Source organism: Octodon degus, unplaced genomic scaffold (genome assembly GCF_000260255.1).
Source record: "Octodon degus isolate 3935 unplaced genomic scaffold, OctDeg1.0 scaffold00060, whole genome shotgun sequence".
Taxonomy (NCBI): Eukaryota; Metazoa; Chordata; class Mammalia; order Rodentia; family Octodontidae; genus Octodon; species Octodon degus.
The window spans coordinates 3,582,267-3,606,500 of record NW_004524636.1 but is presented as its reverse complement, the minus strand read 5'-3'; the positions used below and the strand labels follow the sequence as shown (position 1 = coordinate 3,606,500).

Genomic DNA, 24,234 nt, shown 5'->3' with positions numbered 1-24,234 from the left:
CAAGGAGTCAAGAACAGGCCCATCCCCTGAGCAAGCCCAGAAAACTATGAAGCTGCAGGGGACAATCCTGGGCGAAGGCTTCCAAGCAGATTCCAGCTGCAACAGACCCAACAGCTGTACTTCTCACTCCCATCAATCAGCTACAGTGGCAACAGTAAAAACAGCTCACCATGTGTGTGTGTGTGTATGTGTGTGTGTGTGTGTGCACATTTAGTGATACTCTCATTTAGCAACTGTGTAAGTACATGTGGTGGTACTGAGACTGAACCCAGGGCCTCTGCACTGTGACTGTGCTACATCCCAAGCCTTCCTGTTCTGTTATTTTGAGATAGGATCTCAGTAAGTCACGAAGCTGCCAGGTAGGGCTGGAATTTGCCTCCTCCTGCTGTAGCCAGAGTGCTGAGATTGCAGGCCTGAGCCAGCGGTGCTCTGCCCAGCTCAGCTTATGAGTAGAGCAGCACCCAAGAAGCCAGTCAAAAAGTCAAGTGAGAAGAGGATCATACCCCGCAATTCTGAGTCTCCTATTATTTTTTCCACTTCTTGAAAAAAAAAAAAAAATGACAAGGATTCTGAGGTTTCACTTCATTCTTACAGACATTGCTAGGTGGACAAACTGTTCAGAAGCACAACCTCATGATAAAAACAGGGAAAGCGTTTAACAAACTACTATGGTTGGTTTGCCTAAGTCATTGCTTTTTGAAGTGGTCACATTATACGTAGTATATGTATGGAAATGACCTAAAAAGTACTAGAAACATCCTTTAGAAGAATGTACGGGGCCAGGGAGATGGCTCAGTAGGATAAGCGCTTGACTGGCAAATGCAAGGATCTGAGTTCAATCCCCAGTTCCGCCAAAAAAAAAAAAAAGAAGAAGAAGAATGTAGTGATACAGGCTTTTGCTCAGTGTAGCCAATGATGGCCTTTCTACCAATCTGTCTTGGGGATAAAAAAGAAACAGACCTCTTTCCCATCTTGCAAGATGGTGGGTGAAAAAACTGAGAAGCCAGACACTAAAGAGAAGAAACCCAAAGCCCAGAAGGCTTCTGCCAGTGGTACTGGTAAAAAGGGTAAGGTGAAGAAGGCAAAAAAGTCCAAGAAGGGGCGGACAGCCCCACTGCAGTCAAAATCCTGACCTGGTTAGAAGAATTGGTAGTTACTCCCAATGTGCCATGTATTCCAGAAAGGCTTTGTACAAGAGAAAGTACACAGCTGCTAAATCAAAGGTGGAGGGGCCGGGGAGATGGCTCAGTGGAATAAGCACTTCCCTGGCAAGCGCAAGGGCCTGAGTTCAATCCCTGGTTCCGTTAAAAAAAAAAAAAAAAAAATCAAAGGTGGAGAAGAAAAAGAAGGAGAAAGTTCTTGCTACAAAAACAAAACCAGTCAGTGGGGACAAGAATGGAGGTAGCTGGGTGGTTAAGCTTAGAAAAATGCCTAGATACTCCCCTTCTGAAGATGTGCCCCGAAAGCTCTTGAGCGACGGCAAGAAACCCTTTAGTCAGCATATGAGGAAACTTCGAGCTAGCATCACTCCCAGCACCATCTTGATCATCCTCACCGGGCCTCACAGAGGCAAGAGGGTGGTCTTCCTGAAGGAGTTGGGCAGTGCTTGCTACTTGTGATTGGGCCTCTTAGCCTTAATCATGTTCTCTACGAAGAATACACCAGAAATTTGTCATTGCCACCTCTACAAAAATTGACATCAGCAAAATGAAAATTCCCAAACACTTCACTGATGCTTACTTCAAGAAGATGATGCTGCAGAAACCCAGACACCGGGAGGGCGAGATCTTCGACATTGAGAAAAAGAGCAGCACAAGGTGGATTTCAGAGCAGCACAAGGTGGATCAGAAAGCAGTAGACTCAGATTTTAGCAAAAATCAAAGATGTTCCTCAGCTCCAGGGCTACCTGCGGTCCATTTTTGCTCTGACAAATGGAATTTATCCTCATAAATTAGTGTTGTAAATTTCTTACTAAGAACCTAATTAAATACCTGATACATAAAAAAATAAAATAAAAAATAAAAAAGGAACAGAGAACAAAGCAGTCTCCATCTGCACAGGTGTCAGATGGCTAACAGTTGGTTAAACGCAAATCCAAAACACCCGAAATATTCTTCTGCGGCTTTCCAAACATCCTTCACATGTCTGTATGTACGTTATTTTTGAAAAAAGCAAAAAGTTTACAATAACCCTACTTTTTCAATTGGTGAGTTCCACAAATTTAATAATTTCTTCAAATAAACTCATCAAGAGTAGGAATCTTCCTTTGATTCTTCTCTGTTCTATTTTATCTGACACAAAATTTCTATATTTTCAAAGCAGCCTATTCAGCATGCTGGCCCACTGCTGAAACAGTTGTAATCCGAATCACTCAATTCTTATCTTTTTAACTTCATACACCCTAAGCACTTTTTAATAAATTATCAGGACTGATATTAAACATATGTCCATGTAGCATTAACACATACTAACACAGTACTTGAAAACTAAAAATAAATGCCGACATCCTGATATTCCCTTTGTGCTGCCCAACACTAGGCAGTGGGCATAACAAATTCCTGGCCTCACTGCCCCAGCGGCTGCTAATCTCCACAGCTGACTTAGCACCAGCTCCACCTCCCAACAAGCCATGCTCAGGAAGAGCCCAGCCCGACCGAGGGCCAGGACCTCACGACCAAGGCAGCGGGACAGCTGCACCTGCGAGCACACTGTGCCTGTGCCTGGAGGAGAAAACAAGACCAGGACACTGCCTGCTTCCAGGAGACCAGGGAAGGCAGGCGGCGCCCAAAGACCTGGGACTTAGCCCTGCAAGATGGAAATCATATGTGGGCCAGTCTCAGAGCTAAAATAAATGCCTTATGGGAAGAAATGTAAATACAAACAGCAGAGCAGCCCTGGGCAAAAGACCCATCTGTTACTTACAGGCTCTCATCCCAGTGCCCTGTACACCCGGATTCCTTATCTCAGGGAGTGCAGATGCGCTCCTTGATCATCTACTTTCCCCTTCTTGTCACCCTGCCTGCTCGTTTCCTATAGCTCCTCTTAGCTCCATAACTCGGTGATACACCTGGGCTGCAGGGACAGATGGCTTGGGCTCAAATCCATCTCTGTAGCTTACTTGCTGTCTGACTGTGAGCAGGTGACTTAACCTACTTTAAAGTCCTATTAGCTGCCTGCTCAGAGGGGTCAGGAGGGTTCCACAATAGATGAAGGCCAGGCTGAGCTGGGCCTCAGGAGACAAGGGCTTTGCATGACAGAGGCCTCTCCTAGCTCTAGGATGCCCTTGCTTGCTTCCAGCATGCAGGTCAAAAGGAACTCAGTGGCCACAGCCACCTCCTCTCCAAACCTGGAAAGACTAAGGCAAGGACTGGAGAGGCTCACAAGTCCTCTTTTGTAAGAAAAAAGAAAAATGCTTGGGATAAAAGAAAAACAACAGAAGAAAAATGCTTGGTAAAACAAGAGGCCAAGAAAGCGAACTGCCTAAGACAAGGAATGGGCCCATTCAGGCCATCTGGGTTCAAAATTCAACTTGTCACAGTACTAAACTTCAGACCTATTTGGTCAGCACTGCAAAATAAAGACCAGTATCTCTAACAACACACCAGGTCCCCTTCCTGAAGTAGATTCCTATGGAAAGGTGGTCCCTACATGCCCAAGAGATGGAACAGTATACAGCCCTGACATGCAGCCAACCAAGAAAGGCCACATCCTGCTCCAAATCCTGAAAAATGGATTATAATTTCCTAAAATAAAAACGATCTATAGCTCATATTTCTACTTCACAGCATTCACTAAAACATATTCCAGGTAGATTAATGATTTTAAATGTATTTGGTTGTTACAGGATCTCACTACGCAGCTCAGACTCATACTGCTCCTCCAGTTGTCAGCCTCCCCAGCGATGGGATTACAGGCATGTGCCACTATGCCCAGACTCTAGCTAGCTAAGCGTGCCTGAGGGGGGCATGGGGCTGGCATGGCATGTGGTGCTGGGGATCGAACTGCAGTCCTTGCACTTGCCTAAGCAGGCACTTTAGTCCGTTAATCTATCTCGCCAGCCCCATATTAATTACTTTGATATCAAAAGCAAACGGTGGTACAAACTCATATACTCTGAGAGGCTGAGGCAGGAAGATTTCAAATTTGCATGCACTTTAGTAAATTAGTGAGACCCTGTGTAGTGGTTGATACATTGTGTCAACTTGGCTAAATGACTCTGTGGGGAGGTTTTTTTGGGGGGGTCTCGCCCTGGGGCACAACTGGTTTTGCCCCAGAGTGACTCAGCACAAAGAGACCACACAAAGGGGCTGAGAAAAGAGTCCACGTTCTACTTCTTCAGAAGAACTTCAGTCTTCATATTCAGCTTGGACTTCATCGCCTGGCTTGCAGCACAGACTCTTCGGCCTCCGGCTTGGACCCTTCCTTCGCCTTCCATCGCAGACTCTTCAGTCTTCTGTCACAGACCCATTTACTGACAAATAGATTTACTGACAAATAGAGACATGCATGGAGCACTGCAGTGAACTTCAGATCTTGGGACTGAACTCCTCAGTCTGGGGTGTGCGGACACCCTCTGCACGCTCCCTCATCTGACTTTGTGGGTGATTATCGTAAGCCAATCTTGTAATTCCTTATACATTGTATATCTTGTGTTAATATCTGTTCTTTATATTAGATCTGTTCCTCTAAGTAAAACCCTGACCAATACACCCTGTCTCAAAATTCAGGGGGGAAAAGGAGCCCTAGAGGTAGTGCAAAAGCCTTAGATTAATTGGGGTGGAGGGGGACACAACAGGTCAAGTGCCTACACAAACAGGGTGAAGGTGGGGAACTAGGCCTCTCTCAGCACTTCACCAAAGGAAGAATGAAAAAATGACTGATATACTGGGGGAGTATGGCTGCACAGGGTAGAGTGCTGGCTAGTCTATGCAAGGTCCTGCATTCAAATGGGGAACTAAAATTTAGAATACAAAAGTTCTAAAAATGACACATTACAAAAAATGCAACATATACCAACAGGTTTGACTTATTTAAATATTTTTTAAAAACCTCTCACAAATCAAGAAAAAAAAAATAAACATGCCAACAGAAAAAAGGGGAATAGGCCACCTTCTAAATATAAGTACCATTTCCAAATACAAAAATTTAGTCTCACTAATAATCAATACTGTTAAAAATAAAATGATCAGGCCAGGGAGATGGCTCAATAGAATTAGCGCTTGCCTGGCAAGCGCAAGAGCCTGAGTTCAATCTCCGATTCTGCCAAAAAAAAAAAAAAAAGATTTCTGTAAAAGGGACCACCTGCTCGGGCCCCCCTCCTGTTCCTCTCGGACAGGAGCTTTCTTTCCCTCAAATATATTTTGCTCATAAAAAAATAAATAAATAAAATAAAATGATAAGAAAAAAAATTTTTTTTTACATCACACTGGATGAACAAATGAAAAACACAACACTCACTGGATCAGAACCAAAGAAAATCAATATACTCACACAGCACTCAGTGAAATGTAAGTGCCACCCTTCTGAAAGATATTTTGGAGTTTGTACTAAAAACCTTTAAGTGGTTCACACCTCTGACCCTATCATGCCACATGAAGGAAAATACCTTAAGTGACTATCCAGAGAAATTTATATACAAATGTTCCTCACCACTACTTATGAGAAGAAACAACTGGAAACAATTAGTGAGTCCAATGATAAGAAATTCTATTGAACAAATGTAGGGAGATACACAAAACAACCACTTCTAAACCACAGGACAAAGATTAGCCAAACATAGGAGCCGAGGAGATGGCTCAGTAAAATAAGCACTTCCCTGGCAAGTGCAAGGGCCTGAGTTCAATCCCTGGTTTCACAAAAAAAAAAAATTAGCCGGCCATGCGTGAAAACATCAGCAGTGCTTACACACTGGGCAGTGAAATGACAGGCAGTTTTGCCACTTCCTTTCACACTTGTCTTTAAGTACCGCTTCCACACCAGCGTCCTCGGTCAGCTTCCACAGCCTCCTGAGACCTACCCAGGACTCAGCCAGGCTGGTGGGAGCAAGGTGACCCCTGCCAAGCCACCCTGAGAAGAAAGGGCCTGAACAACACGCAAACCATCCTGGTTTGATCCTCTAAACAGTAAAAATCTTTGTTTCTTTAACTCTCAAATGCTGACTCATTCTAGTGTTTTAGATATTTGGAGGCCAATGAGAAATACGAAGCCTGTGTCAGAACCCCAGACCTATTGATGCAATTCGTCCCCATGATTTAGGAAACAAGCTATCTCCCAGTGCTGCTCCCGGGAGACTGATGAGAAGTCCCTAGGGCCCTGGCTGCTGGCTCTGAAGAAAATGGTCCTCAATCAAAAGTTCTCAGAATAGACACACACACACACACACACACACACACTCCAAGCAGCACATTTCAACAGACTACTAGGTGCAAATTGAAATTTCTCTGCCCAGAGGATTCTGTGGACCACAGATGAATAGAGATGGCAACTGTTCGAGAGAAAGCTGGGGTCTGGCTGACATCCCTGTGAGGTAACAAACTGGCAGGGCTCCTGCTCACCCAAAACAACACACAGACATTGGAGGGGTCAGACATCAGTCCAAACAAAGCCCGACCACACTGTAGGGAGAGTCTACCCTAAGTGGCCAAAAGACTGGAAGCAAGGGGGCCCTGGGCATCCCACTATGCTCACACTCAGAGCAGAATGGGCACTGCAGGCCACAGCAAAGGGGATAGAGATGCCCTCTGATCTGGGCCTTCAGAGTTAAGTCCTGGGGAAGAGCTAGCCAGAGACAATCCGAGCTCTGCACAGCCAGCCTGTCTATCTGGCCTCAGTTTCCACATAGAACATAACGAGGCCTACAGGGGCCTACTTCTCAACCTTGCCCTTCCCTGATTTCTCATCACAAGCCTTCCTACCCTAAAGGCCGCCTAATAAACCCCATTTACAAATAACCAACTTTCCCAGAGAGAACTGCCAGCCAAATTGTTAGTCAGTGTTTCTTACATAGGCAATTAAGAAATACGTATTTAAGAAATGACATGGGGGCCGGGAGATGGCTCAGTGGAATAAGCGCTTCCCTGGCAAGCTCAAGGACCTGAGTTCAATCCCCGGTTCCACAAAAAAAAAAGAAAAGAAAAGAAATGACATGAAACCTGAAGCAGACTTTCAGAGATGGGAAGAGGTCCTGGAGAAGTGAAAGGAAAGGACATGGAGGAAACAGGGAGGAAAAGAATCAAAATATAGTAATGCAGGGCCAGGGAGATGGCTCAGTAGAATAAGCACTTGCCTGGCAAGCGCAAGGGCCTGAGTTCAATCCCTGGTTCTGGGGGGAAAAAAAAAAAACAGTAATGCATGCACAAATACACTAAACCAAATCTTATTCTGTATTAAAAATATATACTAATAAAAAAATAAAGGGGCTCTGCCCATTAGCTCAGGTGTTTAAGTGCCTCCTGAAACAAAAAATAAAGAGTATAAAATAGCTTTCTATTGATTATACTTTGAAATGATATTTTGAACATGGCATACATGTTGTTAAATAAAATGTGTTATGAAAAAAGCAACCACCAACAAGGCACCAGCTGCTACAGCAGGAGGACGCCCGAGTTTGGCTCCAGTCCTGAGGTGCCTGCAACACCTTTGGCTCGGCATCCTGGAGAGACTTGCCTCCGCTGCAAACAATTTGAAGGCTGCACCTTTCAGGATCTCCTCAACAGGGCTATTTCCACACAGTTTCTTAAGTAATCAAGAGTACCACGTTAAAGAACAGTTACTGCATTGCTTTACAGAGGCCAAAAGATGCAAATCAATGCAGGACATCAAGGCACTGGTTTTCCTTAAACTTTTAGAAAAGCAGGCTGGGTGTGTTTGGGATGCTGCATATTTATCCCTTTTTTACCAAACATTTCTTTCTTTCTTTTTTTTTTTTTTCTTATCATGAAGAGAATCCTGAATGCCTTTTTTTTCCCCATAATTTTACTGATAAACAAATAGCAATGAGACAGTTTCAAATCAAATTGGTAGGACAGTTTCAATAATCAACACATTGCATTCATTCTTCCCAGTGGTTAATTGCTGTACAAGATGCGGACATGATATCCTATCTACAAACACCATCAGAACAAATCATTCTATTCATTGAGAGAATGTAACTATATATCTATCCTAACCACTTTGAATACACAGATACAAAATGGACATTCATCTGTATACCCTTTTTTTGTTTACCAAACATTTCTGTAGCTCACACCAAAATGACACTCAATGCCGGTGCCCTGCTGGCTTGGAGGAGCACACAGTGGCAGGACCTTCGTCCAATCATTGCCCAGCCCCAGAGCTGCAAGGCGGTCCTCCCTTCCCTCCCTGCCTGGCTGGCAGTGACTCAGCTCTTGCCAGCACCAGCACAGAGCCTCAGCCCCTGAAACCACTCCCTCTGCCCCCCATTTCTCCCAGCACTCCTTAGCACCTTACATCTCCTTTCCACTTTTTCAATTGGCAACTGTAGGCCTCTGAAAGTTTCCAAACATTCTCATTCATCTTCACATTCTCTCTCTCCATGCCTGCCTGTCTATCTCTTTCCTTCGTGGAGACTGAACCTAGGGGCTCTGCACTGAGCTACACACTCAGCCTCTTTTATTTCTTTTTTTTTTTTCAAAGTTTTATTGATAAACAGATTGCAATGAGACAGTTTCAAATCAAATTGGGAGTACAGTTTCAACAAATAATACACTGCATATATTCTTCTTAGTGGTTAATTGCTGTACAAGATGCGGACTTGTGATCCTATTTACACTGGACTCTTTTAGAATATTTTGCTGAGTTTACACACCTATAATATTCAATAACGGAACTTAGCCTCTTTTATTTCTTAAAGGTAATTGCTACGTTGCTCAAGCTAGGGTCAAACTTGCAATCCTCCTGTCTCAGCCTCCCAGAGTACTGGAATCACAGGCATGTACCACCACATCTGGTTCATCCTATTGGCAGAGGAACCCCAACACTTAGCCAGGCTCATGGTCACAAGAGACACTTCCTTCCCTTGCAACTAAACAGAGGACAAGTAATTGAGTTATGGCCAATGGGAATATTTTTAAAAATGTGCATTTTTATGGAAGTGTTCTTACAGGAAAAGTATAGGCCTCTCCTTTCTCCTTCCCTAACTCCTGCTTACTGAAATATGGATGCTGGCTGGAATTCCAACAGCCATTCTCTACTTGAGGTAGAAGCTACACACTCAGATTGCTGAGAGAGCAAAACAGTGATACCTGCATCTTTCACACTGCGAAGCTTCTGGAATGCTGACCATCAGCATCTCCCACAGACACAACATACTTTTATCTTGCTTGATTTTTACTTTTCGGTCATGAGTAGTTAAACAGAGGACAGACTATTTTTTGGTATAGAAGGCTAAAATTTCACTATACTGTTTCAAGAAAAAGTAAGCATAATTTTCAAGTAAACATAGTACTGTAATTTCATATGGGTCTAGAGGCTCCCTCAAAAAAATAAATAAGAGTTTTTGGGCCTGGCACTTGTACATGCCCATAGTCTCTGCTACTAGGGAGGCTGAAGCAGAAGAATTAAAAACTCAAGACCAGTGTGGGCCACTTAGTGAGACCCTACCTCAAAATAAAAAAGAAAAAGGTCTGGGGATGTAGCTCAGTGTTGGAGCTCTGAGCTAGCCCTGGAGCTTAGCAAAACCCACACAATGACAAACGTATGTAAAAGGTTTACTACATAGAAAAACATAGGTCCATCACCTTCGGAGGTGACAGCGTCCTCCATAGTGGACACAGGGCTGTTTATTACCATGGGAAACACACCTGGTGGAACGAAAGCGCGCCTCCTCTACCTGACGCCTCCACAGCATCTGCCATTTGCCCTTTCTTCCTCTCTAACACCTGTTTTGGGCCCTGGAAGCAACCTCACTTCCCTGGCTCTTCCACTGGTCCCTCCAGGCTCCCTATCACCCACTTCCAGGCACACACAGGCCGCCTCCAGGGTCAGCTGTCAGCACTTGACCATCTTAGTGCCAAGAGCCGAAACCCAGAATTGACAAGTGTCATCAGCCACAAGGAACCATCTCTGTCCTTCACCACACATACAAAGCCAAACCAAAACACCAGAACAAGAGTGTCACAGCTACCTGCTTCTGTATCTTAACATAAGCTCAGTCTCTCAACACTTGCTCATCATCCTAAAGAATGAATATCCATGAGGACAGAAAAGAAAGAAACCATGGCCTTAGAGACAAATTAGAGGACAGGGATTGTCGATATGAGAGGTTAACAAATTTTTGGATAACAAAGCAGACTGAAGAGCAAAGATGGATGAAATAAACAGAAAATAGGCACATGTGTGCTGCAGAAAGGTGCAAAGGGAACAGAAGCCTTCTGTCCTCTGAAAGCTTGGAACCTCAGGACTAATAATTGACACTCAGAATGGCAAGTAAGAATGAAGAGAAAGAGGGATCAAGATCTGCACACATGAAACCACCACACAAGTCACACAGCCTACCCACACACTCATCTACAGAGACCCTGGCCACTGCCCCAACATACACATAGGGCAATGGTGGTGAACCTACAGAAAACACAGTTTTTCTTGTAAGACAAAAGATGTTAATGTACAGGTTGTTTTTTCTAAACTAAAACCTCCGCATTCAGGTTTAATTGCAGCATTGGCATTTTGCAATAAAGAAGTACGTTTTAGGTTGCATTTGGGGCACTGGTCTCTAAAGGATTCACCATCACTAGCCTAGAAGGCATAAACCAAGGGGACCTCATGGCTTAATGTAAGCTCCCGAAGTCCCAGAGTGAATGGTTCTCATGTGGATCTGGGGTCCCATTCCCCATCCACTACAGCCTATCAGGAAACAGACCATCAGTACACGACATCTCCGCTCTCTCCTTGTTAGGGAAGCTCTCCTGGCCCTCCACTCATCCGTCTTCTACAGTTTTACTCAGCAGGGATAGCTTTTACTCAGAGATGACAGCTGAGCCTTGTGGTGCCCCGCCACCAGACTCAAGAAGGAGACACATGTTCAGCATCACACTGCGACACTGACCTCTTGGCTACACACAATGGCTGCTGACCAGATGATGGCTTAGGCTGCCTCCTCTCACACAGGCTCCCCACTGATGTTCTGGGAGCTTGCCACCCAAACCCCACAGAAGGTTCGCACAGGACCTTAATGTGATGACTTCCATCAGTGTATACAGGAAAAATGGATATTTTATGTCAAAACTCAGTCAGCGTTTTTTTAAAAAAACAATGTGTGGGCAAAGTTTCATGTTGAATTTCAAAACACACTGAGAGAAGTCCGAAGCACTTCCATTTTGGGAAGTATGTCAAATCTCAAAGGGATGGGAGGTCCCAAAACTGCCAGCATTTTGGGAGATAGGGTGACATATGTTTTGATAACATGATGAAAAGATTTCTTTTTATAAACTGTCCGATACTTAATAAAAACACCTCACAGCCTCCCATCCAAAGAAACTTCCACACAACAACACTTCACTCTGCAATTTTTTCCTCTATGACTGTGTCCACCGCGGTCCATGAAAGATGAGCACTCGCCATGGAGGAAGGTGCTCGACAGCATCCAGACCAAGCTGCTGCCTCCAAGGCTGACGACGAACCTGGCATGGACCCCCTTGTCAGGCGTACAGCAGCCCCCGAGCCAGGACACAGGAGAGCAGTGACTCACAACCCAACTCACCTGTGCCACCACTTCCCACACCTACTTACAATGACAGCCCTACCCTCCATCCCCTGATGAGGAATACTGTTCATTAAAGCAACAGTTCTACGACACAGCTCACTCTACAGTCTGTCTTTCCGGGAAAGTAAGTACCAATTTCTAGGGGTAATCACCAAAAAGCAGGCTGACTATAGCTTTGTGCATACATAGCTTCGGAAATACTGTCCAACAGTTTCCAGAGAGACTGTACTAATCTATACTCTCATAAATATATCAAAGTTCCATTTGTTCCACATTTCTTGCCAACTCTTAGCATTTTCATTCTTTTTAATTTTAGCCACTCTGGTGGATGTGAAGTTGTACAGTGGGTTTTAATTTGCAGTTCCCTGATGACTAATGCTATCAGGAACCTTTTTATGCTGTTCTTGATCACAGGCAGTGGTCATATTCAAAAGTGGACTTTTGATTTGTTTGTTTTTCTTTCTGCAGTAACGAAAATGGAGGGGCTGGGGAGATAGCTCTGAGGCATACCTGGCAAGCACAAGGAGCCGAGTTCAATCCCTGGCCCCATATGCCATGCCGCCCTGCATGCAGTGCCAGCCGGAACCAGGTTGTATAATCTCAGTACTCGGGAAGTTGAGGCAGAAAGATCATGAGTTCAAGACCAGCCTGGGCTACAGAGTGAACTCAAGGCCAGCCCTACCTGCACAGGGAGACTCTGTCTCAACAAGAGAGAGAATGGAATTCAGGACTCTACCACTGAACTACATCCCCAGACCGTGTTTTGTGTTTTGCTTTGTCACAGTCTCACTATGTAGTTCAGGCTGGCATTAAACTCCCTGTCTCACTTAAACTGTCTGCCCAGACTGGTTTCAAACTCATAGTGATTCTCCTGCCTCAGCCTCCCCAAATACTGGGATTACAGCCATGTGCCACAATGCCCAGCTCTTCATTTTTAATTTTGTTTTTTTGTTTGTTTGCTTTCTATATTTTAGGGAAGTGTCCACAGGGTGTTCAGGGTCTCACTACTAGATCAGACTCGTAGTGATTCTCCTGTTTACAGCCTCCCAAGTTCTGGGATTACAGGCGCCGCCACCACGCCCAGTCTCAACTGCTGTTTCACAGCGCCCCTGGGGACAGGGCAGGCAGGTGTTTTAATCCACTGAGTTGTTTGGCCTTTTTTTTTTTTCTTTTTTTTAATTTTGTGACAGGGCTTTACTAAATTATCCAGATTGCCCTCAAATCTATGATTCTTCTACCTCAGCCTCCTGAGTAGCTGCTGAGATTACAGATGCATGCCACTGTGACTGGTTCTTGCTAGATATTTTAAAACATCAGTATATAAACTGGGTGTGGCAGCCCATGCCTGTAATCCCAGCACTCAGAAGCTGAGGTAGAAGGATCACTGCAAGCTTGAAACTAGCCTGGGCTACAAAGTGATCGAAAGGCTAGCCTGAACTGCATAATGAGATTCCATCTCAAAAAGACAATAAATAAAATAAATTTAGAAAGACAATAAATAAACATCTGCATACCACAATCATGCCTAAAAACTGATAATTCTTTATATCAAAAATCCAATAGATAAACTATTCTCAGTCCCACTGTTCAGATGAGGAAACTGAGGCGCCTTCATCAAGGAGCTATGTTATAAGCCATGCAATCCAACCCTGGATCTGCGCCTGCAATCGCAAGGCTGTAATGTTTCTCCTAAAACCAAGAAATAAGTAAATACTCAATACTACTCTGCAGAGAAGGGAAGTCAGGGAACAGACAGGCTACAGATTACTGCAGAAATACTGTACATTAATTGCATCAAAATGCCTGAGCAAGACACATACTTTTTTGAGTGGATCTTAACAAAGGAAATTAGCTAAGGATATCCTTCCCAGGCAGAAAAAGACTTCTTGTTATTGTTTTAGAAAAGGTTATGTCCTCAGCATTACTTGCCCCAAGCAAAACAACTTAAATGTCCTATTGGTTCCAAAACTGAACACAGGCATTGGTGCTTCAGTGGCAGAATTCTTGCCTACCAAAACTGAGGCTCAGCACAGGACCCAGGGGCTCACTGTTATTAAAAATGATGCTAAGGGGGCTGGGGATATAGCCCATCAGCACAGCACCTACCTGCCAAGCACCAGGTCCTGAATAAGATTCCCAATCAAATAAAAATGCTAAGCTGAAATATTTATAAACCTAAAATACACAGGAGAATCTTAGGGAGAAAAATACGGGTTATAAACAGCAATACAAACATAGTACAAGAATGTGTGACATGGGCGAGGGAGACAGCTCATCAGAATAAGCACTTCCCTGGCAAGTGCAAGGGCCTGAGTTCAATCCCCTTTTCCACAAAAAAAAAAAAAAAAAAAAGAATGTGTGACATGTCTAAAAAGAAAGGCTACATAAAACAGTAATAGTGATTATTTCTGAGCCGCAGAATTAAGATAATTATTTTTAGTGTTTCTACAATGTCTGCTGCTCTTCTGGTTTGGTTTGGTTTGGTTTTCGCAAGAGGGCAGTGCTGTTAAGACAGCATCTTACTACACAGCTCAGGCTGGTCTCGAACTCACTGGGTAGCCCAGGCTGGTCTCAAGTTTGCGATTCTCCTGCCTCGGCTTCCCCAGTGATGGTATGAGAAGCACACACCCCCACAGTCAGTTGACTATCTCTTATTTTCATCTATTTCTTTCATAATCACAAAAGTGTTTCAAATACTGTTTACAAAGAACATTAAGAAACTTGATGTGACACAATACTTCTAATACCACAAAAAAGCAAACTATCAGATGACACAGAGTCACTACTATAACCACATCTAGCTATATGCATGGGGAGATACTTTTCATTTTTTCTTGTTTGTTTGCTTAGTTGGTTGATTGGTTGATTTAGGGGGGATTTGGGGTTTTTTGTTTGTTGTTTTTTGTTTTGTTTTGTCTTGTCTTGTTTGAGACATAGTCTCACTTGTAGTTCAGGCTGCTTTTAAACTCTCTGGACTCAAATTCATGGTGATCCTCCTGACTTAGCCTCCTAAGTGTTGTGATTATAGGTGTGCACCACCACATACTGCCGCAAAGATGTTTTGAAGCAATGATACTTTCTCTGAGTAATAAAGCCCTATATGGGTTTTATTCTCACATAAATAATTTCTGTGATTTCTATAATACAGGCTCAATCACTTTTAGCAACAAAGTGGAATTTATATAGATGAAAATGGGGGAGAAAGTGACTGAAAGAACGCAGCATTTCAGGGGCCAAAGTGCTGGGTAACAGAATTGAAAAGGACTCTGTCCTTCAGCTCTGTAATTCAAGGGCTGATTCAGGACCAGGAGAAAATACCAAGGACAGATGGTCTAGATGGAGGTGTCGAAAGCCAAGTCCTGAAGGGTGGAGGATGCTGTGCCTGAAGAGCTTACCACGGGGCAGGCAGGCAGCAAGCCCTGAACCATGTTAAAACAGGTAAACGCAGGAGATGACAGCTCTGGGCAACATCCAGCGAGAACCTGTGTCCTGGACTGGCCAGGGCACTGACTGCAGCCCAATTTCAGCCCTGCAGCACCTGTGGGCCTCTTAAGAGAAGAAAACTGAGGGAGGAGGACTTGGTTGGAGGAGAGGAGTCAGCCTGGAGACGGAGTGAATTTGTGCTGACTGAGAGACCTAGGAATGCTTGCAGACCACAGAAACCAAAGGACATCCAGAGGGGTACAGCTGAGAGTCACCACTAAAGGACCCTCAGTGTCAAGACCCAAGAAGAGAGTACTGCCTGTAAGTCCTGGGTCTCCAGGTGCTTTCAGACACGCAGCAGTCTTCATGGAGAAGCCCCAAGCGGATGCTGGAGAGACACCAAGGCATACCTAGAAAGCCAGCACTAGGAAAGCTGAGGCAGGAGGATCACATGGAGGTCCAGGCCAGCCTTAGATACACAGTGAACTGAGGCCAGCCTGGGATATGGGGGAAGTCCTGCATCCATCATCGCCTCAAAACAGGATACGTGATTGTGGCAAGATAGGCCAGGTCCTTCCCCTGGACTGCAGCTCTCAGGAGTACCACAGCTGGCCGGGGGCAGCCTCTACAAGGAAGAAGGAGGCTCACAGCACACCCTTGGCTCCCCTCAAATTCTGAGGTTAAACTAATATAATAAAGTTTAACTTTCTTTGGAAGCTCATTCCACAACAGGCTCAATGCCATTCCTACTGCTGGGAAAACAACATGAGGACAAAGATCAGAGGCTGGCATGGGGAGCCAGCTAATGGGGCCAGTGTGGGCCACTTCACCACTCACCAACCCAGCAGCCACCTGGACAGAAGCTGGAAGGAGGCAGTCTGATGGCTGCCAGAACAAATCAGCAGTGTTCAGTTAACAAGAGCCTGGTAAAATTAACAGTCAAGAGACCATGTCACCCTCTTTCCTTGGGACCCGCCAACATGGGCCGCGTTAGTACCAAGACAGTGAAGAAGACAGCCCACGTGATCATTGAGAAGTACTATACGCGCCTGGGAACGATTTCCACACCAACAAGCGCGTGTGTGAGGAAATCGCCATCATCCCCAGCAAGAAGCTCCGCAACAAGATAGCAGGCTATGTCACACATCTGATGAAGCGGATACTGAGGGGCCCTGTGCGGGGTATTTCCATCAAGTTGCAGGAGGAGAGAGAAAGGAGAGATAATTACGTCCCTGAGGTCTCAGCCTTGGATCAGGAAATCATTGAAGTAGATCCTGACACTAAAGAAATGCTGAAGCTTTTGGACTTCGGCAGCCTCTCCAACCTGCAGGTCACACAGCCTACCGTCGGGATGAATTTCAAAACACCACGTGGAGCTGTTTGAATCTTTTTGCTGTGCTGTAATGTCAATAAATTTGGGACAATGAAAAAAAAAAAAAAAAAAGAGACCATGTCAGTCCCCGGTTCCCAAAGCAGAGGAGAGGCTGCACTGTCTTACCCCACACCCAAAGCAGTCAAGAAGGCTGGAGGGTGTGCATATATTTATGGGGGCTGGGGAGATGGCTCAGGAGAATAAGCCTGGCAAGTGCAAGGGCCTGAGTTCAATCCCTGGTTCCACCAAAAAAAAAAAGAAGGCTGGAGGCTGCCAAAACACAGGTGTAGACCAGCAAGCTGGCAGGAGAAACAAACTCCACTAGTGTGGGGTCAGAGAAGAAGAGGAAGCCTGACACCCAGGGATACTGCCCCACCCTCCTTCAGTCCTAAGGGTGATTCTTTACGGTGCACATCTATAATCTCTGCAGGGGCCTAAGGCAGGAGGATCTATAAACTGTTCACTGTCAGCTTGAACTGCTTGGAGACTTCGTCTCCCAAAAAAAAAAAAAAAAGAAAGAAAAGAAAAGAAAAATTTGCACTGTAAAATTAGTTACAAGATTTTGTTTGTTTGTAGACAGGATCTCACTATGTGAAATCAGGCAGGCCTCAACTGCATGACAATTCTCCTGCCTCAGCCTCCCTAAGTGCTAGAATTATAGGCATGCAAGCCCATGCCAAGCTCACAAATTCATTTTAAAAAGTGTCTCAGATTCATTCAAAATTATATTGATTCCCAACAGGGCATGGTGGCACATGGCTGTAATCCCAGCATTCAGGAGGCTGAGACAGGAGGATCACCCTGAGTTCAAATCCTGTCTGGGCTACACAGTGAGTTCAAGGCCAACCTGAACTACACATGGAGATCTTATCTCAAAAAGAAACAAACTAAATTATATGATTTCCAGGCTGAGTGCATAGGCCCTGGGTTCAACCCTCAAAACCACAAAATAACTGTTTTCTTTAAATCAGCAAAGAAAGGATGAACTCCTGGGACCAAAACTGGAGGAAAACCCTGCTTATTAGTCTCTTAAGCACTGACCCCGCCTCCCTCCCAACCACAGACCCTAATCAGACCAGACAAGTCACACTCCGAGCAGAAGTGCAGGCGGGTCACTTCCAGGTCAAACAGTTCCAGCACCAATCGGCTGCACCAGGAAGGACAGCGCTCCTTCCAGGCAGCTCGGGCAGTGCTAGGTGCAATCTGTGGGCCAGCACCCTGGAAGCCCCTTTCCAGGCTGTCCCAGCAGCCACACCCAGGGATAGGCTCCAAAATACCTATATCATCAATCTCCAATAACTGGGAAAACCTCAGTAGTAACTTTCTACACACACTCACACCAAGAAAAAAAAAAAAAAAAAACCTGCAAAATCTCCACATTTGGTGAGAACTCACTTTTTAAAATACCTGACATTCTATACAGATTTAGTTTGCTCTTTCTGGTTTGTGACCACATATGAAAAAAGTGATGATATCTGGGCATTTTTTTCAATGAGTTACCAATGCACGGGTGCACACACACAGGTGTGTGTATGTGTGTGTGTGCATATGTATATCTGTGCATGCATGCACATCCTGTGTGCATGTGTGTGTATGTGTGCGTAGAGTTCTGGGGATGAAACACAGGCCTCCTGCACACTAGGCAAATGCACTGACCTACATCCTTAGTCCCAGGGCAGAAGCTCTGAAGTCTGTAGATAAACTATACGTCCTCCACGAGAGCATTATGTAACACAGTGAGGGAAGAAACAGAAAGATGACGACCTTCAAACTGTTAACCTCTGCTCTAACCAGCAGGAAAGTTACTCTCTGGACTGTAGTGTCTCCCACAAGGCAAGCACCTCCAAGGATCCCTTATGGGTTAAGCATCCTATACCTGATGAGAGAAATTTTACATTTTTAAAAAGTACTAAATTTTTCTAATAAAATGTATCAATTTTCTCAAAAACATCAAACATTTCAGTAAAACTAGCTTTCTGAAAAAGCTATTTAACATCATAAATGAGGAGTTTTTAAAATAAAATTGTAAGAAACCTGAAATGCAGGATTATGTGACAAGTCAATCGTTCATCTCCTCTCCCTATTTAAGTCTGGAAACCACAGTTAAGGTTTGCTGCTTTTTCAATTCTCAAATCATTTCTCAATATAAAAAATCTTTCTGAAAGAAATAATAAATTACCGCACACCTGAGTTATAACTCTCAAGATTTTATTTCAGTAGTTCACACTCAAACTCTCTCAGAAAATCACTTTAATTCCTCACCAGAGTCCTACAACATTTTATAGTTGGTGCCACCAGAGGCAGCTGCACACAGCAAGGCCACTTCAGTGACCTGAGCATTGACAAATTCAGTGAAATGAACTGAAAACTCAGTCACAGAAGGCCAAGGCCTTTCCATACAACTCTGCTTAAGGGGGCCTGCGGGTTAGCTCAGTTATTTCAAGCATCTGCTTGGGCAAACTCAAGCGCAGGGGACCGTGGTTTGATCCCCAGCTCCACAAGCCACACCAGACCCGCCCTTAAGGTAGCCTGAGCCAGCCCCCCCCAAAAAAAAAATTCTTCTCGTACAACTTTGCTTAAAAAGTAGTTAATGAGTAGGCCACTCTGAATATTAATATGTCAAGATTTAATCACCTTCCAGGGGCTGGGGAGATGGCTCAGTGGAATAAGCGCTTCCCTGGAAAGCACAAGGGTCTGAGTTCAATCCCCAGTTCCGCAAAAAAAAAAAAAAAAAGATTTAATCACCTTCCAAAACTTAAAAATGCTTCCTATCTACTAAACTGCCCAAGCTGGCCTCAAACTTCAAATCTTCCTCCCCAGACTGGCAGACTGCTGGAATCACACATGTGCAACACCAGGCCCAACTCTTTTTAATATTTTTGAAACAGGGTCTGGTTAAATCACTAAATCACCAGGGGTGGGGGGGCAGCTTTCCAGCTATCATGGGGGTGGGGCTGAACTTTCCATCTTTTCGTCTCAGTCTCCCAGAGTTCTGGGATATAAGCATGGACCGATACATTAGTTAAAGCCTGCTCTCAAAGTCTGCTTTCAATTAAAATTTAAACCCCTCTTTCTAAATGATGCCATTTACTTCCTTTCTCTGTTGGTTTCACTAATGGAGAAAGGAAGCCATGAAATGAACAAAGCTCTCATTTTTAATACCACATCAGTTGCTAAGCAAAGCAAAAAACTCCAGAACCTTTGCTTTAGCTTCCAAAACAAAATCTGAAATGCCAATCCAATCATAATTGGGAGTAGAGGGTATTTTGAGATTAGGGTCTCACTATGTAGTTTACGCTGGCCTTGAACCCACTATGTAGCCTAGACTGACCTCAAACTTCCGGTGATTCTCTTGCCTCAGCCTTCCAAGTGTTGAGATTACAGGCATGCACTAACACGCCTGGCAACCATAAATTTCAAGATGACAATCTTTTGGTCCTTTTACCTCCTTTTAACAACCCATCCTTTTATCTCCTAATCTGCATTGGAAAAACGTATTTGGGTAAGAAAAGGATCATTCTTAAAGCTCAAATTCAGTTTCTTAGTTTGGTAATACACTGTGCATGGTGACTCTAAAATTATAAGCACATATCCCAGAGGACAACACTTCTTTTATTAGCAATTGGCTTTGAAAATTCCATTCTAGGATGCTAAATATAACAAAATACCTCCTGAATTTCATAAACACATTCTCCAGATTACATTGATACTAGTGATTGTCTATTTACAAGACAGTTTTGCCACCACATTTAAATAACACTTTGAGGAATCTTTCAAATTTACTGTAGCTCTTTTTTAAAAAAATCAACCTGAAAATTGGTCTCTGGATTCTTCTACTATGAAATAAAGAAGTTCCCATTTCAAAGTTCATTTCCTTAAAAAGACATCCTCATTTTGTGATCTTTAGTATCCTTGGATTGTGACAAGGAGACTGGCAAACCTAGAACTACAGAAGTAGGGTTTTCTCCAAATCATGCAACAGGATAGACAAGGGTTCTTAAAATCTTTCACTATACACATTCATCAAAGGCAAATAATACATTTCACAACTTTTAAAATGTGCCCTTATTTTAAAAACCTCACACTGACAATTCAGAAATAATGAGAAAATGACTGCCTTGCCAGGCTAATGGACTACATCAGGCACTTAACGGGACGCACAGCTGCTGTATCCTGGGAACAACAAGCACCTAGGGGACCTCATAACCCATCCTTCTGCCTCGACCTGTCGCTGGACAGCTCCTCATCCTCCCTACCTAACACATGGTCGTAAAAGTAACTGCATCTTCATCTTTGGAGAATTCATCAAGAAAAAATGCACACAGAGGCTAGATATTTGGTTTTACCAACAACACCATGGTTGTTTTGTTTTTTTTACCTTGTCTAATTATCATAAAGTGAGCTTTTGAAAAGTATAACTTACCATCTATCATGCATTTTCTTTTCCCTCTTTTCAAACCTTTTTGGCCTACTGAGCCCCATTAACATCAAGTATGAGCTCATCCCCAGAAAGGGCCACAGAGCCTTCCACATTCTGAACAAGGTACTCCCAATTAAGTGGTACACAAGGTGAGTACGGAGACGTTTGGGGTTGACCCAAGACATTCAACAAAAGATTAGAAGCTGGCCATGACGGCACATGCCTGGCATCCCAGCGCTGGGAAGGTTGAGTCAGGAGGATTGTTGAAAGTTCAAGGTAGCCAGGGCTACAAAATGAGTTCAAGGCCAGCCTGAACCACACCATAAGACCCTATCTTAAAAACATAGAAAAGACCAAGAGACAGAGACAGAGAGTAGCAACTTCAAAGTATCTCATCTCTACAAGTAACTCCTAAACCCGTACCTCCAACCCTAAATTTTCTCTAAACTATGTTCTAAATGTAATCAATATGAACAGTTCTTACATAATCCACTGTCAACACAGAAACAGTGTTATTTTAAACATCTCAGTCTTTCCGTGGAAACATTCCTCCTAGAGAAACTGCTGTGTTACAACCTGTCACCAAATCCTATGCTTGCTACTTCCCCAGGAGAGCAGAGAGTACAGGCTGAGTGAGTGGGTGCACAGGTCTGATGTTTAGGCGACAGCGACTGGTAGGAACTGATGATCCTCACTCTAGCTGACCACTAACCAGGTGAGAATCTGACGGCAGATTATTCAAGATTATTCAAGACAGACAATAAATTCAGATTCTCAGGAGGAGCTTTCTGACATTTAAAGCAACATGTGGGCCTAAGAAATCATCTGCAGATCCCCTGCTGACAACCCCTGAGCCAACAAACCAGGCTATTCCAGTTAAGGTTTCCTGGGTCTATTTCACGCATCGCTGCGTGATCAGTTATCCAAACACACTGCTCCTGATAACGTCACAACTCAAAAAGCACAAACACTAGTGCAAAAATCGCAAGACTGCCTCGCAATGTTGCACACACCTGTAATCGCACGCCTCTGGAGGCTGGGGGGGGGGGAGTTCGCGGCGAGTTCGAGGCCAGGCTGGTGTTCTGCTGTCATTCGACTTACACAGTAACACAGCCGCCCATTCCTCAACTACCTTTACACAAACCGTGCGCATCAGCCAGGAGTCCACTCCTCTTACCCCTCACCTCCAGCCTGCTGCGTCCCTAAGATGGCCTCCCTTTTATCCTCTCTCCTTTACCCCACCAGGGCACAGTCTGGGCGCAGAGAAGGAGCCCACGCGTTGGGAAGGGTCGCCCCTCACCCCGCCCCCACTAACGGGCTGGTCACTGCGTGAAATAAATCAGCACGCTTCTGCCCAAAAGCAATGGCTCCGAGAAGGGGTTGAATCTCCCAGGAGACAAATCCTATGGCTTTGCCTTGACCTCACCCCACCCCAAAAGATAACTCTTTAACAGGGAGCGACGAGCCCGTCTTCCTGGGGAGGCTCCGCGGGCCCCAGTCTGCACACCTGGGGTCTACGAGGCAGCACGCGCGACCTCGCGCGCTCTTTCGGATCTCAGGGCGCCGACCCCCGCCGCCCGCGATCCTGCGCCTGGGCCCTCGGCCCGAGGACCCTCCGCGCTCCGCAGCCGGTCGGCCGCGACCCCGGGCCCGGGGCGAGCCTGCCCCGCCGCCGGCCGCGCCCACCGCCGCGCTACCTTGTCCTCGGGCGGCGCGTCCGGTTCGCGGGCCGTCCTCTGCCTCAGCTCCGTCATGCTGGACGCTCGCGCGCGGCGTCGCCACGAGCCAGCAGCGCAGTCGCCGCAGCGGAGGGGCGCTCAGCGCGGGCAGCCGGGCCCGAGAGGCCAGAGCTCCGCAGCGGCTCGCAAGCAGCCTCGCAGCCCGGCTGCCAGCCCTTGAGCCCGGCCCCGCCCAGCGCCGCTGCAGCCTTCCACCCGAGCTGAACGCAGTTGGCCTTCCCCAGACCTGACTGCTCGCTCCCCCTCCAAAGAAGCTCGAGACGAGCGCGCACGCGCACTGCCGCCATCTTGGCCCGGGAGATCCGCCAATGGCACGAATACACCACGGAGGCGTGGTGATGGGGGCGGGACGAAGCAGAGTGCAGAGGCATACATTGGATAGAAACTTGAGGGGGCGGGAAAAGAGTGCGTCTCGGAGCTAGATTAGCCAATGAAAGCTCTCATTTGACCGCAGGTGGGCGGTGTAGACGCGCTGGGTCCTTACGTCACTGGTTACTGAGGGCAAGAGAAGTCTACCTCACCCCATTCACTACCTCTGGTCTAGCTCTGCCGGTACTTGCTACCCTCAGCTGCATTTTATTCTTTTACACTTCCACATCCAGGGGTCTTCACTCACACACTTCAGAAAGGAAAAGAGCTGGGCGTGGTGGCGCAAATTTATGATCTCAGCACTCTAGCCCCTGAGGATGAGGATTGCATAAATTCGAGGCCAGCTCAGAATACATGGTGAATTTAAGGCCAGACTGAAGTGCATAGCAAGACTGTCTCAAAAACAAACAACAACAACAACCAAAAACATAAAAGAAAAAAAAAAAAAAGTACATTTACGGGGCCAGGGAGATAGCTGAGTAGAATTAGCGCCTGCCTAGCAAGCGCAGGGTCCTGAGTTCAGTCCCTGGTACCGGAGGGGGGAAAAAATGGACGTTTGTCAGGCCCGCACTAAGCAGGCCGGAGGTGCTGACTTGACTACCAGGAGAGAATCATATGCTAAACATAACGCAACGCAAACTTCAGTCTGCCTTGCTTTGCCAAGGCATCTGTAGTAGTTACTGGGCGCTTACTGTGTGCTTGGCACAGAGCTGAGTAATTGCTCATTGGTTTGTCTCATTTAATCCACTTACGCCTTGGAATGGATCTGATTTTTCACTTTCCGATTAAGAGCACTTGCAGCCTTTTAAGTGTTTCGTTTTCTAGGGGTTTTGGTTTTGTTTCATTACTGGGGGCTTAACTCAGGGACTAGAGCATGCTAAGCCGGGGCTTTGAAACTTTGCTGCATCTCTGGTTTCAGGATGGTTAAAGGCCATTTTTGGAGACACGAATGCTGCCTGCTTTGTTTACTGTAGATTCCCTGTATGCCAGACACATCCTAAAAATCCATCCTTTATTGAATGGATTGTTAGGAAAATGGTTTAGCCAAGATCAGCAGTTAAGACTGCCATGGGGGCACAGGCCTATGAATGCAACACTTGCAAGGCTAAGGTAGGCAGAATGTCAAGTTAAAGGCGAGCCATAGTGAGTTCAAGGCTAGCCTGAACTGCATAATGAGACCGTCTCAAAA

General features: G+C 45.2%; 1 protein-coding gene and 1 pseudogene across 1 annotated transcript in view; one reads left to right on the top strand and one right to left on the bottom strand.

Annotated features, from left to right (window-relative positions):
• The window catches only part of Cds2 (CDP-diacylglycerol synthase 2), a 53,126-nt gene extending 30,194 nt beyond the window's left edge, over window positions 1–22,932 (bottom strand). Inside the window, exon 1 of the mRNA XM_004634279.3 lies at window positions 22,635–22,932. Coding sequence (XP_004634336.1) covers window positions 22,635–22,691 — 57 coding nt within the window. The 5' untranslated portion in view covers window positions 22,692–22,932. The remainder of the gene's footprint in view (window positions 1–22,634) is intronic.
• Window positions 16,126–16,565, top strand: LOC101577312 (annotated as a pseudogene).
• Window positions 22,933–24,234: the final 1,302 nt, after the last annotated feature.